We start from the raw sequence: 16953 nt of genomic DNA, 5'->3' as shown, positions 1-16953 counted from the left end.
CTCTCTCCATCTCTTGAAGAGTCAGCACTGCTCTGCTCCCACTAGGTTCAACAAAGTGGGATGGAGCCGTGTACGCTATATCAACACTACAAATGAGGGCCGTGGGTCACAGAGATGCTTATTATTTAGAGATTAAAAATAAATAAATCACAAATATATTGTTTTTTGATTGGTGAGAGGCATTTGTGTGTCTTAGTTTGCCTCTATAGCAAAGTCTGAAACATCACAGATGGACAGTTAACATGCATGCTTTTCATGCTGGAGACAGGTGCTGCGTCATGAAAAAAGGATGTCTAGGGATGTTGCACGGGGAATATCGCAAGCTTCTAGCTTGAAGCTGCTTTCTGCACTGCGGGACAGCGAGTAGGAAACACCAAAGAATCTCTCTATTGAACACAGAGTGACTCGCAAAGATGTACTAATATGTACAAGGACATTTACACCCTGTACATCCAGTGTATGTTTAACTCATTTATACAAATGCATGGTTTCCTCCGTGTGGCGGTCCTCTTTTGATCATCCCTCATAAGAACACGTATCTTAAATACCTTTTCCGCTATTCATAAACCAATAAATATAATTGAACAGACCCTCCAGCTCGTATGGAAGGATGCAGCAAAAGGATATCTTGGTATAACATTCTCATTTCTCATTTTGAAAACCTTGTTTTAAGCATAATGTTTAACACAGGTGCCAGGAAAGAAAAACGCCCCAGGAAAATTATTTTCATGGTTATAAATGACATTTTTGAGCATTACAAATATTGAAAGCATAGCTTTAACGATTAGTATATCAACTGGTCAGTTGAAAGAGCTTTTGAAAATGCTAGCAGCTTGTACGTATAGATAGCAGGATGTACATCTCCTTTATCTTATATATAAAATAGTAAACTTGGTTATGGACTATTGGTCAGACGGAACAAGATATGTGAAGATGCCACCCAGGGCTTTGTGAAATTGTTCTTAGCTTTTTTTCAGTATTTTCATGCATTTCATAGATCATTTCAAAGATGAAAATAATAATTAGTTTTCACTCGGGGCATTTTGTAGCTACAGCAGTTGATGTTTGAGACCGACTTCTCCTTAACTTAAATGTTCTGTACCATTTGAAGCTGACGTATCTGACACTACAGAGGCAGATTTGACAGGATAATCTTGTTCGTAACATGAGAAATGATACAAATAAAGATTCCTGAGGTTCACATTTCCCTACCCTCTGTTTTAATTGATATGTCTAGATTAGTGTCTTCAGCACTGCTACAGTTAAACTCTTAAGTCAACAGTTTCTGCAGACTCTCAAGTTGCATGCATGTGATCCGGTGGATGCATGGCCTTCCCTAGCATGCAGTAGTAGTGGTGGTGTTAGGAGTTATGAGGTACGTACAGGCATAGCATAGCTTCCACAACTACAGATAAACCCAGGAGTTTAAAATTGGAAAGAAGGGAGGGGAGGGAGTGAAGCTGGCTGACTGCTTGAAACATCAACAACAACAAAACGCAGAGTCATGAGGTGCTGTAACCCGAGCCTCATACCGGATATGCGCCAGTTGCAACCTGCATGCCATCCTTCTGCCTACAGTATTTCTCTCTCGTCAAGTCAAGAGGAAACAAAAGGCTGACACACTTGCAACTTTCTCTTGCTCTTTTTTTCACCCCCTCTCTCGTTCTCACCTTACTCTTCTTGGCACTTTGTCACTCATGTTACACAAACCCTGAATCTTAAATTACAGGACTCGTTATTTTTAATGATCCACTTGGCTCCGCATAGAGGATTACCGGAGGAGTGACTGCCAAACTCTTCCTTCTTCCCTCCATCATCTCCTGATAGTTTCTCGCCTAAACATGTGCTCCAGGGCTAAAAATAACTGGCCCCCTGTAGTCATTTGGTCACCGGGGGACCACGGGTTGGCTATCCCAGGCCTGTTATGAAAGACGTCAGATCAGCATGGGTGGTTTATTGGATTAGCGTGGTGACAAAAGGGTGTGTGGATGCAGGCAGGTGATGAAAGAGTGGTGCTAGTGCTTAAGTAGGGAAACTTCCTGCCATGATGCCTGTGATTATCACTTGTCAAGGAGCAATACAGGCTAATTGCATGGTGTCCACAAAATGATGTAGTCAAGTAAAGGTCCTCGAAGTAAATCACAGTTCTATTTTTGGTATACAGTGGGAACAGGGTCGTCTAGAAAGCAAGACAGAGGTTGGCTTGTAGTATATGCAAGACATAATGATGTCAGAAAAGCAATTATTTCACAATAATTTAAGTGCAAACACACTTCAACAGTCAAATTTAAGTTTTAAATAGTGATATCTTAATGGGATCTAAATTCAGCACTGGGAAAAGTATCAAATGTAGCCAGGTGAGGATTTACAGAAACATGAACTCATAAATCTAAGATGTGAAAAATGATTAAAAAGCATGTAATGGCATGTGTCACCACGGCATTACATAACATTCATCAAGAGTTGATCCACTGTCCTTATATCACCTTGGTGTTCAGAGCCCTCCTGTCTGTAGGCACAGCCTCTTTCATCCAAAATTAAAACTGAATTTGCAGCCAAGAGCTCACCTGGCGACACTGGGTGGACAGGTGGTTGGGAATGAGTAACAGCACTGAGGAAAGGTGAGGGAAAGGACATTGACTCAAGGGCATGCTACCTCACGGAGTTTGGACTGGATGAGGACAGCGCTACATTATGTGGCTACAGCTATAATCCCTTTTTTACCTCGGCCAAGGAGGATGTTTCCAGTTTGGTATCTGGTTTGTCAGCAAGAAACTACTGGTCCGATTTTCATGAAACTTTGTGGAAGGGTGTAACATGGGCCAAGGAAGAGTCCATTCAATTTTGGAGCGGATTTGAATCACAGGGCGGATACACACATTATTTTTCAATTATGGAAACGGCCTTGGCGGAGGTCTGCGATCTCTGAGTGCCCTTCTGGTTTTGTTATGCATTAGTCTTCATAAGGAACAAAACTATTTCCACATATTATTAATTTGGTAGTTTAAGTACAGCAGACATTCTGCATCGGAGAGTAACACTATGAGTTATACAACTACCTGTAATGTCACCTCAAAATACAGTATCAATGTCACAGAAAGTGTTTTTCTTTCAATTGACTAAATCAATAAATTGTCTGATAGTTGCAGCTCTATACAGAGGCAATATTTTCATATTAAGGGATTTTCTCTGGGGTGCCCTGGTGTCCCTGTGGTTAAGGTGACTGCCATGAATCATAACATCAAAGGTTCGTGTGTTGACCTGCGTTGCATGCCGCTCCCCATATCTCTTTACTGCACACTATCTAATGAAGGCATACAATGCCCCAACAAATAAAATCACATTTTTTTAGTGAGATTCTCATCTGTTTTGCAGCAGTGATATATGGCCAGTGTTGACTGATATCCAAACCTCGATAATATATCGATTATATGCCAAAGTGCGATCTCAGCTTGCACATCAAAAGGACAAAGCCAGCAAACAAAGTAAGGCAAGAAACTTAAATCTTTAAGACGCTCGGGTGATTTAGGAATCACTGTCTACAAAGACAAATGAAAACAGGAGCCCGGGTATTGCTGGTGACTGCAGCATAAGGCCTGTGTGAAATAGCAGGCCAGAGGAGCTGGCTGAGCAGCTGTGATTGATGTTGCGTCTCTGTGTTCTGAATGAGCCCTCGCAGCAGGAGCCTGTGTGCCGTGGTCGGCCAGGTGCTGCAATGCACCAGTTGCAGCTGGTACTGCTACTGCTTAACTTAGTCCCCTTTGCTTTCACCTTTTAGCGGCTTTGACACAAGGGGATGTATACAAGTAAAAACACAATTTGTTGGATTGTGTCTAACATACAAGTATGCTGTATTTCACCATATGTGAAATATGCTGGTATGCTTACAATAAAAAGGTGTCAATTAGGGGTGGGGATTCTCACTGCGTAAAAATCGATTTTCTTTCACACAATACAGTTTTTACAGTGTTATTTTGTGTGCAATTTATTTTTGAAAATGGCAAGCTGGCCTAAGCCTGCCAATGTTATTTATGTAACAGGCAGCATTTTTATTTTTATTAAGTCACTGAGAATTAAGAAATGTTAAAAGTGTTTATTTGTGCAAGTTTAGCAAGTTATATTTTGTCTTAAGTTTGCCTTTGCGTGTTCACATTATGAATCAGTTGATATACGTTTTTCAAATATAAATACAGACTTTACTCTGCTTTCATGCCATAATAAGCCACACCCTTATTAGAGTACATCGGACTAGAGTAGATCCTGAAATTAGCACCCCTACGTACTTAATCGGGAATCCATTTTGAATTGTGAGATACAGAAAGATTTACACTTAATATAATAGAACTATTAACTTTACTCTTTATCTTTTTCTCCATTTTTACAAGGCAGCAGTCTGAATAAATAAATGGTAAAAAGAGAAGAAGATGGAAATAGACCACGGGCGTAACGGTGCACATATTTGTCCCATACTGGACACTTGTTTGTTCTGTTGAATATGGCCTATAAACCACATATTTACATATTTATATGCCGATGCGGTCTTATATATGTGTTATCTGATTGTGTACAGTTTTGCTGTTCTGACTACAACTAGTTGGAAGCAGAATTGAAAGTCTTGTCACCACTTAGTTAAGAGTTGTTCTTCTCAAGTCTTCAAAAGCCTCCTGATCTCCCCGTTACTGCTACAGCTACTATTCTCGCACACCTGATCCAATTAAAGGCTACATATTGAACACATTAATTGGATTAAAAGATCAAAAGTAGAGCTAAAGCCAGAAAGTGGCCAGCTGGACTTCAGGAGTAAAACACTGGTCTAATAGTCCTGCCCATCGATCCCACTGTTTCACTTGGATAAATAAATGAATGAATAAAAAGTACCGTCATTCTTTTACAACTCATATCAGCACAGTTTGGTTTAAAAAATGCAGGAGCTGTTACAGTTGACATACAAAAAGGTAACAATAGGAATCTGTTACACATGTATGTGCACCCTGACTGTGACTGTGGCCTTCAACAAATTTAAAAGTAGAGCACGAGGCCAACCTTGACAGGCCAACACCGCAGAGACTGAGGGTGAGAGCTGGAGGAGGTTCCCTAATGAAAATAGCCTTTCAACAGCTTCCCCTCTACACGCATTAACAGGATCTATCCTTAGTTTGGAACACAATGTGTGGATAATGTACTCAGTCACTGCCACAGATATCTCAGTGGAAACTGCTCTTGATATTCCCTAGTGGACACTGTGCATTTTCTCAGCACTAATTTCATTAACTGCGGACGTGTCACGGCTCAACTACCCTGACATCAATAAAGAGAGTCAGAATGGGAAACTGGGCGGATACTCACTGTGAACATGATTCTTAATCTGACTTATATTAGGCTTCATAACAACACCTTTCATCTACTAATGGAGCCAGCATATTACCCATACTCGCTGGCTGTATAAAAACAATGTAAGAGGCATGGAAAGAGAAGAGAGAGAAAAGAGTAGCAAGGAGCCAGATAAAGCTCAGTAGGAGTAGAGAGCAGATGCACACGGCTCTGGAGGGGAAGCCTCGAGAGGAAGGATCAATGCCATCAAGTGTCGTAATGAGTTTGGACGCAGGCCAGATGTCAGGATTATTGCTTGTGTCAGCCAACAGACAGACGGGTGGAACAATAGTCACAAGGGGGCACATATTTTGGAGACGTTGCCCAATGGGGAAAGAAACTAGGCCCAGCATGCTTTGGCATTGGCCAAGGCATGCCGGTCTTTCCCCGATCTGTCTTTGTATCCTTCGCTGAGTGTTGTAGGTTACAGAGACTCTGTGCAACCATCAGGCGTGGAAAATCCTTTCCGTGACACCCAAGAGATTTAAAAACATAGTCTCTTAATGACTGCTGAAAATCACGGTCACCATATAAATCAACACAAACAACTAAACTTGCATTTGAGAGAAATCACAATTACTCTTTAATCTGAAGACTTAACGTATTGTCCCTCAATACTCATTTTACCAAACAGGTTAAAAGACAAAACCATCCTCTGCAGATTTATGATATCTGGAGTGGTAATGTATAAGCTCAGGTCAGGCAGAAGTGGTGGGGGGGGGGGGGGGGGGGAATAATTGCTGCCATGACTGTCACCACAAGCACGATTAAACGCATCTAATGGCAGCAATGACAGGAATAATAATGACATGATACTCACACATATGACCCGGGCACAGGGTTAAATATTAAAGAACACAATAAACAACTCACTATATTTAAAATACATCCCCAAAATATTGTTACAGCAACAAACGTGTTGTTTCTTGTTGTTAAAAATAAGAGGGACAACTAGAAAAATCGTTGTGCTAGTATAGATATTTTTAGCAACCCTATCTTATTCTGGCTATTCATGTTTGACCTTAAGCTTTTACAACAAATCGTAAAACATAACATGTCACACGCCGGTAGCATTTTACAACTTCGGTGGTCACCTACTATTTCTTTCATTACAGCACTGCTGAGTCAGTTGGCTCCATGACCAAGCCCTGGGATTCTTCAGAAAGGCCCTTGAGTCAATCACGGGGTATAACATCCATTTGAAGGCAAATCAAATTGAAAAAAAAGGCTTTTTGTTGCTCCAGAAACTGTTCCAGGCAGAGTCCAATCTAACTGCTGAGATACCGAACAAGCAGTAATGAGCCTGAGAGAGTTGTAGGCTGGTCAATAAAGAGTAGATGAGAAGGCACGTGACCTGGCCACGACTCAGCTCCCACACGATTCATTCAATAATCCCAGGGTGGGCGGGGCCAGGCAGCTAAGGGCTACTGACATTGATCTAACACAAACAAATGAATGGCAGCCAAATCACAGTCAAGAGGCTTTGTGGAGAAAAACTGCATCAGATACTCTGAAGACTTTATCTGGCTCCTGTAGAAATGTTTAACACACAGAACCCCACCATTTAACAAGTAATAAAAGAAGAAGTAAGACAGAAAGGTGTAATATGGAGTTCAGAATAGTCCGTCTGCACATTGTTCACCTTAACCTGAGGCTATCTACCATAGCTATTAGGGTCAAATTAGTTCCAAATCCCTGGGCTTTCAGGATCTCTCAACCCACTGAGCCTAATGTGGCATTCATATCTGCTCATCAACCTCAAAGAAAGATCTGGACATGATTAATTTATGCCAGATAAATATTTCAGTGCCCTCCCACCCTATCTTCAACCATTTGTGAATTGGTGGGCAAGAGCTGGAAGGGGGATATAGATACTGCCTCAATATAAGCAACAGCAGCATCCATAAGTCGCTTATCAGATCACAATGCTGTAACCAGCACTCATAACAACAACAGGGCAGCTGCAGAATTAATCCCCCTCCCTGTCCGGCTCCGTCTGGCTCCCCATAGGCTCATTCGGGCTATAGTGGGACGGACTGTCCAGGGACATCACAGGCAGCTGGGGCTTGCTGTGACATCACAGGGATGGCCTGGCTTATCTTAGCGAGGGATCTGCAGGGAAAAGAAAACCTTTCCACTGTGTGCAACCTTATGAATGGTATAAGGGAAGAGCATATGGCGTGCCATTCAAAGATCAGAAAACAGGAAATACCTTGTGAATATTACTCATAGTGTTGTGTCGGCGTTGTGCGTGACCTCAAACTACTCTTTGCTTGTCTTCATCAAAATGTATATAATAACACATCAGGTTCTATAAGCCAAAACATCACACAAGGTGTCACCAACTTTTTGAATTTGGCTTGAGGTTCCTCCACAGCTGCTGAAACACCCTCAGTAGTGCTGGAAGAAAATTTAAATTCATCCATTAGTCAACTGACAGAAAATGTATGAACAACAAATGTGTTAATTATTCATTTTGGTTATTTGCAGCACTTTGAGGCTGCACTTGAGCTAAATGTTAACAACAGGATGGCACGAGATGAAAAGTTAAAAGATCCCTCAGTTATTAGAAATCATACTGAGGGAAACATGAATGTCTGTACCACATTTAAAAAGCAAACTATGGAAACTGATTAAATAAACATTATCATAAGTTGCAGCCCTAAACATCAGTTTTGCATCCAAAAAAGGTTAAGGACTTTGTTCACTTGTGTACTTCCTCTTCCTGTATTTACAGGGCACAACTGTACTATAAGCACTGCAAGACTCTAAGACCCAAGGTTATACATTTTCAGATATTTTTCAAAACAAAAGTATTGAGCATTTAGTGGATTACCATACACCGTTTAAATCAACATTTTAGTAGCTGCATCGTGCTGCACAGCTTCTCAGTTATACAACTAACAAGTAACAAAAGGCCACAATGGTACGTAACAAGTTATTTTGTTGCGTCTAATGATATCATCGACTGCCTAAAATTACACGTTTATGGTAACTGTCCATGTGAGATTCTTATTGTGAAAGTAAAAGTAATGTGGAGATTTGTATAGCACCTTTCATACAAGAATTGCAGCCCAAAGTGCTTCACAGCAAAAACATAACAATTAGTACAAGATTAGGCAGAATAAGAGCATTTACAGTACAATAATCACAGTGTTGATGTAAATGAGTCTGAAGTACCGTTATAAAAATAGCAGCAGATAAAATAGCAGAAATGAAATAGTATAAAATAGCATTGGCAAACAATTCTTGTAAATGTTTTAAACTATCAGGGCCATATTTTGAAAGTATGAGATCAACAATGGGCCCCTGTGGCCCTTCAACTGGTTTACTCCCTTTGCTACCCATTATTTACATTTACAGCGTCAACCTCTTTATTGACCTTTTAACGTATAAAACACAGACGTCTCCGTGAGTCCAGATTCTTTTGGCAAAATCTTGGTTAAAGCCTGCTTCATAAACAAACCCCTGTTTGTTAAGTTTTATGAAACCTATCGGTTAAAGCCAGTTTTTCTCCAATATATTCTTTAATCTTTCACTTTTCCACTAACTGTGTAAAGAACATGTAAACACATTTATTAGAGAAACTTCCTCTTTTTCCCCGTGGTAAAACAGTCTATTTGATCTCAAGTTTTTCAAAAATACATACGCTGAAAATGTATCCTAGTTACCTTTACACATTCAATGTTAAACCAGTAATAATTCACCATTAAAAGGCTAAGATAAAAAGATATGAAATATCACCATTAAAAGACTAAAGTAAAGAGATATAAAATATCACCATTAAAAGGCTAAAAGTAAAGAGATATAAAATATCACCATTAAAAGGCTAAAGTAAAGAGATATAAAATATCACCATTAAAAGGCTAAAGTAAAGAGATATAAAATATCACCATTAAAAGGCTAAAGTAAAGAGATATAAAATATCACCATTAAAAGGCTAAAGTAAAGAGATATAAAATATCACCATTAAAAGACTAAAGTAAAGAGATATAAAATATCACCATTAAAAGGCTAAAGTAAAGAGATACAAAATATCACCATTAAAAGGCTAAAGTAAAGAGATACAAAATATCACTATTAAAAGGCTAAAGTGAAGAGATATGTTTTTAGTTTACTTTTGAAGATATTGAGCGAGCTTGCCTCCCTAATGTCTGCAGGTAAAGTGTTCCATAGCTTTGGTGCATAATTGCAAAAGGCTGCATCCCCAATTTTCTTTTGGATGTTTCTGGGAACATTTAATAAACCAGTAGTGGATGATAGTAATGTTCTTGGTGGCACATAGTTGATTAGAGAGTTGGCAGTGTAACTTGGTGCGGTTCCGTTTAGGGCTTTGTATACAAGAAGGAGGACCTTAAAGTAAATTCTAAAAGTTACTGGAAGCCAGTGTAGAGCGACTAACACTGGACTGATGTGGTCTCTCCTCTTGGTTCTAGTCAGCAGCCTCGCTGCAGCATTTAGTTTTCTCACTGGAGATCAGTTTGCCTCATGTCTCCTACCAACAGTCAATGTTGATTCTCTTTAACATGACGCCTTAACAAATAACCTTTACTTTCCTAAGCTTGAACAAACCTTAACTACAGGGATGGTTCAGTATTTGTTTCTGCTGTCAAACATATATCAATTCAATTAGCTTTACTCATTTAATTAGTGTGCAGCTGTATTTGGTAATAAAATCCAACAACACTCTGTATTGGCACATATAATCAATATTAAAGATCAGGATTCAGATTTGAAATATGGTCAAAAAACTTGATTTGGACAACTGTACTAATTTCTATCTTGTTGTCTATAAAATGGCTGTAATGTGCAAAATACTATGACAATTAATCCGTCCCAGTGTAATGTGTAAGCTAAACAGGGAAAACTGGCACCTCCATCCTCCAGAACAGAGTAAGTAAAACATGTGCACAACACACACATACACCCTTTCAGCTCTATAGATGAAATAATAAAATGGATGCCATCCTTGTCTATTACTGATACACGTGTCAGTCTTTAACTGCTAGCAGCCAGCTGGCTGGTACGTATTCAGACTGCATCTATTAATAACTAATAAAGTACAATGTTTTTACTGCAGAAGCACAGGCAGTCATGAAAGCGATGAAAGCATTATTGTTTTGTTGTACATTAGAGGATTACTGAGTAGGTGATTAGTAGGATGTAAAGAAGTAGCACAGCACTTGAATGTAGATCAAGCTGCGTCGACTATGCCTTTACTTTAGTCCCAGATCACTAATGTCCGCCTATTCAGAAACAGAAACTGTCAAGTCTTAAGACAGTAATCTCAATAAGGGTGAACTGTAAACAATGCTGTGAAATATAGAAGTCCTTAATGCGTGTTTTAATGGAAGCAGCGCTGTGGCTGAGTTGGACGTACAGAAAAATTCAGATGAGAACGAGGTCATAAAATTATCGAGATCTTGGGACTCAAGGGCAGCAAGAGTTTTATCTTCCCAGGCATTGATGGCGTTGCTTTGCTGTGGACTGCCTGCGCACACCTTTCCACCTGACCTTGTCATCCCGCTGTGACATGATCACAATGACTATCTCCTGGCACGTGCAGGCTTGCTGCTGCATTTCCCTGCTGTTCATGTCTGTGTGCATCACATAGACAAAAACAGCCAGGACAGAAACAAGACACCAGCTAATAAAATGATGATTGCGGATACAGTTTAGGACCTTTTCCTCAGTGTCTATTGCTGCTTTGGTGAATTATTTGACGTTTGGGAACAGGAGGCGAGAACAGAGTTAGCGTACATCTTATGAGCTGATGGCTAGGTTGAGAAGATTTATCTCCCTACGAGCATACGTTTGCAACGCAGCTTTTCAGTTGCTCGTAAATAAAAGTTTGATCGAAGCAACTCCAGCTGACCTGCAGATCAGAGGCTCTAATAAATTCCAGAAAATTGATGGTTTAAGGACTTAAATCATTCAGGACATTAAGACATTACAATAGGTTTAGGGCTAAACAATAAGTCTCATTTGTGGAGACTATTTCAAAATAGCCACGTTATTAATACAAAAAAACAGAAAGAACAACGATATTATATCAGTAATGTAAAAGTGACTAGATGGTGTGAAACTTTGGTAAAAGCAGCCATATAGATTTATATTAGTTTATTTGACTTTTCCAGCTTAATAACTGCCACCATATTTACATTTGTGTGATGTAATGAGAATAAAGACTATCACTGTATTGCAAAGAGCCAAAATGTTGCTATTATTAATAACAAAAGAACCACAGAGCCAAACTACTCTTCTATTTCTGAGGCTTTATGCAGACCATAGGTAGATCATTTATCTGTCCACAAGTACAGCAATATGTTTCGTAAGAACAGAAACAATATCTTTGCAGGTCGGACAAAACATTAAGACATCTGCAGATGCCATCTTTGCTTTTAGACATAATGTAATGTCAAACACGTAATGGGCATGTTTCACATTTTACAGACTAAACAATATACATATATTTTTATTTTATTTATTACTATTATTATTATTATTATTATTACCTTAACCTATTTTTTTTTTTTTACGCTGTTATGACCTCAAACAAATAGTCAACTGAATAATTGAAAATGAAGATAATCATTAGTTGCAGCCTTTAATAAGACAATGCAGTTCCTTGTAAATGGACAATGTCTGCAAAGTTCTCACTCGTCAGCTCATAGGTCTTCATTGTCTCAGGTCAATATAACAACGTACATGAGCAAACAATAGAATGGGTGCTGTGTTCCTTGCATTCTTTACTGCATGGACACGTGCACTTGAGCATTTTCACATCTCCCCCTCCTCACAACAACCTGCCACATCTATTTTCTTTTTGCTAGTAGAGGAGAATCATTGAGGTGAGGGAAATTGAGTATCTGAAGAAACCCATATTAGACTGGCTGCAGGTTAGTGGTGGAGGCAGGACATTAAGTGGAAAATAGAGGAGAGGAGATGTCATGCCGACACATAGACAGAGTAGAGAGGCCCGAGGGGACTTGATATGACACACCAGCGGCCCCAGACAGGGGATTTAGTGGCGTGTTGGGCTTTTGTGCCACATTATTATCAGCCAGTGATCCGCCAGGCACATGGGCAGCTCTCGATCCCTTCAGAAGGGAGCAGTCTATCCCCCTCCAGTCTCCCTCTCCATGCTGTTCCCACTATTCAGACAGAGCGAGGCTTAGCTGGTGTTATTGAAATGCTACAGGGGAACATCCTGATTCAAAAGAATTCTTGAGAATGACAGAAAGGTAGAGGTGTAATGCTTAAGAGAAGACTACTTTGTGTTTTTTAAAACTAGTATGTGAGCAATCAGATGCTAAAGAGCACCTTCTATCATGTGAATCAGCTGACACGGAAAGACGAGCATTTCATCTTCTGATAGATTCATCCTCACAGGACAGGCTTACCTGTCTATCTCCACCTTTACAGTCAACTGGGAGAGGGGATTTGGTCTGTCTACAGATAAGCATACAAGCTAAGACAGCAAACCGGATGCTTCTTGTCTTCAGCCTAGTCTTAACTTGTGTGGCTTCTTTCGATCAGCTATCCCATCCAGGCAGGGGAAGCAGGTATTAAGTGCCTTCACGCCTATCATGGAAATTTGTATGGGAAAGATAAACCTCGAAGGTGGCTGTCTGTCAACGCAGGATCACACATTAATCATGCTGATAGCTACTGACGTCACCTGTACCCCAAAGTGTCCCAGATAAGGTTATTTTAGAAACACATGCAGGCACAGACAGGCAGTGATGTTGGATGTTTCCACAGCACAGCAGAGAAGAGTGACAAGGAGTGGAGCGGCACGTGGTGGGCAAGACTGGTGAGTGTGCAGCACGGAGAGCTGACGGACAGGCCGCTGATGGATTAGGTGGTAAGCTTGGCAGAGGGCTGCCCTTTCTAGATGGAAGCCTGCCTGATGCAGTGTGGTGATTAAAAAATAAAACTGAAGGGTGGGGATTGTGCTCAGGCTCTCATAAAAAGCAGCCAAAATAAATAATGCGGAACGGACGTGTGATTGAGCAAAAGACTTCACTAGATATGGAGTAATGAGGATGGGAATGTTGGTGTGCAGAGTAGCAGCATAGGTCGTCAACCTGGCATAGAAAAGGAGTTGATCGAATCCTACATTCAGGAAGAGTCAACAAAGACAACATGATACTGTTTTCACTGAAGCAGAGGGAGGGTAGTGGACGCTTAGTGCTATGGAGCCAAGTGAAAAACAGCAACGTCGTTTGCTCTTTGTAACCTAAAAAGGTAGTGTGTGATAGTTGGGGGTTGGGAGTGACAGCAATAGCTGCTGCATAATTCATGTGTTTCCTGTGACTGCATATTGGTCAACAGTTTTCTATGGAATTTATATTAGTATTTAATTATTTAGATCTCTTCCAGTGTGATGCATGGGGGGCCTTCAGTGGAATAACACTATCCTTTCTCTTGTGGTGCACAGGAAGACAAATTGCTTTATAATTACCAGCTCTCTCTACAAAAAAATAAAAACATAAAACTATCACCAAACACAACCACTTACACTAAGTGAGAGATGCCCCCTGATCACACCATTTTTATAAATAAAAAAATAAAAAGGAGAAACTCAATTTAGCAGCATAGAAATTGGTTTTACTGATATACTTTCATCTATTTATTGTTATCATTGAATTTAGGTAAAACCACCGCATTTTGTTTTTATTATCAATTTATTATTATTATTATTATTATTATTGATCATCCATAACTGTCTGTCCTCCAGCCATAAATCAGAAAGGCAATCTTACCACCACGTGACTTGCTCTGTCACATAAAATGCACAGATGTATTTTCAATGATTGCAAGTAATAAATATTGTAACATCAAGGCCATCTGTTGGGAATACAGATACGCAGTTAAAACCAACATTCATATGGGCACAATTATTGGTTTATAAAGAGAATAACTTATTTATGAGTTATATATATTATCTGACTCAACAACAACAGATTCCTATTGATTGTCTATAAGGAGTTAGATCAATGTATGGATGGTAGAGATTGAAATCTTCAGAAATCTGATAAGCAATAATGGTAATTTAGGCAAACATTCCTACCAACATTATTCACTTTACACTAATATTTATAATATTATTTTTCTCCATTTCTTTTTATATAATGCACACTTGGTTATTAACTTTATCCTTTCAGAACTGGCTAAGAATTGTCACATTTAACAAAAAGTAGTGAATTATTTATAACGCACCATTGACTTATTTGTTAATTACACATGAGTCAATGGCGTGTTATAAACAATGCGCTCTATCGTGGATAGGGATAAGCTGACCAACATAAAAAAGGAATCACAGGTTGATATTAGTGTTGTGCTCTTCTGCAGACAGTCCTTCATGTTCAGAAATACTGCATTTTTAAATTGAGTCGCATGTGTCTCTTTAAAAATGTATTTTCCACAGTCCTAGCTACTTGGAGGACATAGTTCAGGAAGACTTCCTGTATGAACGCATACTCAACAATCAAACTGTTTCATACGATGAAGTGAAGTTACTGCGTTACTAGACGTAAATGACAAGGCACACTGCATTATTGTCGACGTTGTATAAATAATATCTATTAATGTAATGTTTCTACACAAAATGCAAACGAGAGGAAGTTCATTTTAATTCACTTTTAGAGGCCAGGACTGATTGCATTAGCAGCCAAAAAATATATATACACTCAACAGCAATAACTCAGATTGAGATATTAGTCTGAGTCTACAGTTATATATCAAACCTAAGTAATCCCAAATCAAACCAAGACAGTGCCTCTACATTTAGTGTGAGGAGAAACACAAACTGCACCATAAATAATAACAATACAATATGTTATTGATCCCTGCAGATAAATTCTAACCCAGCCCAGAGAGGTCAGAGGTCAGGGTGAGCCACAAATAAGTGATGGGAGGAAACCCCACAGGACTGTGCATCTGCAGCCAGTAATAAGCCTGTATTAGCCATAGGTATTCTCCTCCTGGATAAACAAACAGACCTTAACATCCAAAGCTACTAAGCAGTCTTTGGAGCCCTAAGGTAAACAGATCCCCTTATGAGCATTCAAATCACTTAGGTAATGTGTATGTATCCGCATCGTCTTTCCCTGGCAAACACAACTGAGATGCAGTGGAAAGTTACTGGTGCAGTGAAGGAGTGAGGGTCCCAGCTGAATTACAATGGCTGTATTATTAGACCCACGCTACTGTAGGAGGCATTTGCTGGACACTTGTTATTGCGCTGTAAGACTTGTCTTCTGTCATTAAGCATCAACTTGCAGATTTCCTGGTCACTTATTCTGCTTGCTAAAATGATGGTAGTTTTGTGGTGGGCATGACATAGCTGGGGGGGGGGGGGGGGGTCCCAATCTGGATAGGTGCTAGGTTTGCTGGGCCAGGTGCACCCTACATTCATTTTAACAAGCTTCATGCAGACTACAGACACCCATTTGATAAAGCATTTTGTCTGGGAAACCCCATGTTAGAGCTGCAGTTATGGATATGACATCATACTTTCTCCTTATTGAAATAAGTTACATTAAAATTGAAGTTATTTTTCTGGAGACTCCCTTCAGAAAACTATCAAGGCCCGCGGGGTTTCCTTGACCCCTTGTTGGTTAATCACAGCTTTAGCTAGCAAGTTACTGTCCTGTACTTCCAGACAGCTCCCGGTCGGCCTACTTTCGTTTACAAGGAAATAACCGTGGACCAGATATCCGAACATTTCTGTAACACACACACAACGAAGTGTAATTGTCTTTACATACCCTCCGCTCGGCTACGAAGATCAGACATGGTTCTCTGGACGGGCGGCATCTCTCCACGCAGAGCCGGGCGACGGCACCTGTCAAGCGGCCGCGGCTTGTTAGTTCTGCTCCCTCTAGCTGGCTGCTGCTCCTTCTAACCGTCAAAGAATTAAAAAAAAAAAAAAAAAAAAACGGCTAAAATTCAAGAAACCTCTCTCATGCGGACAGTACGGCTGCGTGCTTGCTACTAATGAGAGATACAGACGCGGTATAAACAACATTCATTTCCTGGTGGTGACAGAACCATGCCCGGGAGCCCACGGCTTCATGGATCCCCCAGCATCCCGGTTCACACGGCGGATTATAAAGCCGATAGACGGCTTCGGTAAAGCAGGAGTGGACACGGTCTTACCATAAACTGACGTGAGGGGGACGGTGCCGCTTCACATTATGGACCGTACCACCTTCACCCGCAGCGGCAGGGGGGTCCCTGAACATAATAACTCTCATTTCACTGCGGCAAGGAAATATATTAGTCATGAAAAATGTATTTTATGACGATATAAAATAGACAAAGTGCTGGATTTTGATCAGCTGGGCTAATAATGTTCAAGACACCGATACGTTTTCGAAATTGGCCAACAAATTGTTCGTTGGTGTGGGCGCCTTCCCCCTCTGCAGTAGATGTTGTTCACAGCTTGAAGACATAACAATAGTGCACTGGGTGGGAGTTGGTTTATCACAATATAGTCTTGTTTTTGTACAAAATATAGTTATTAATGTATTAATAGTTATTGCAATGTCAGCAAATGACAACCCCCACCACTTA

General features: G+C 40.1%; 1 protein-coding gene across 6 annotated transcripts in view; it reads right to left on the bottom strand.

Annotated features, from left to right (window-relative positions):
- atp8a1 (ATPase phospholipid transporting 8A1) overlaps positions 1–16523 on the bottom strand; it is a 100398-nt gene extending 83875 nt beyond the window's left edge. For 4 of the 6 annotated variants that reach the window (XM_029441495.1, XM_029441498.1, XM_029441497.1 and 1 more), the window contains exons 1-2: positions 16146–16523; positions 7717–7770 (exon numbers count right to left, since the gene is read on the bottom strand). In XM_029441495.1, coding sequence (XP_029297355.1) covers positions 7717–7770; positions 16146–16194 — 103 coding nt within the window. In that variant the 5' untranslated portion in view covers positions 16195–16523. The remainder of the gene's footprint in view (positions 1–7716; positions 7771–16145) is intronic. The other 2 variants (XM_029441496.1, XM_029441500.1) reach the window with 2 other exon arrangements.
- Positions 16524–16953: the final 430 nt, after the last annotated feature.

Source organism: Cottoperca gobio, chromosome 10 (assembly GCF_900634415.1).
Source record: "Cottoperca gobio chromosome 10, fCotGob3.1, whole genome shotgun sequence".
Classification (NCBI taxonomy): domain Eukaryota; kingdom Metazoa; phylum Chordata; class Actinopteri; order Perciformes; family Bovichtidae; genus Cottoperca; species Cottoperca gobio.
Note: the sequence above shows the minus strand (reverse complement) of the source record. Positions and strands in the feature narration are given on the sequence as shown.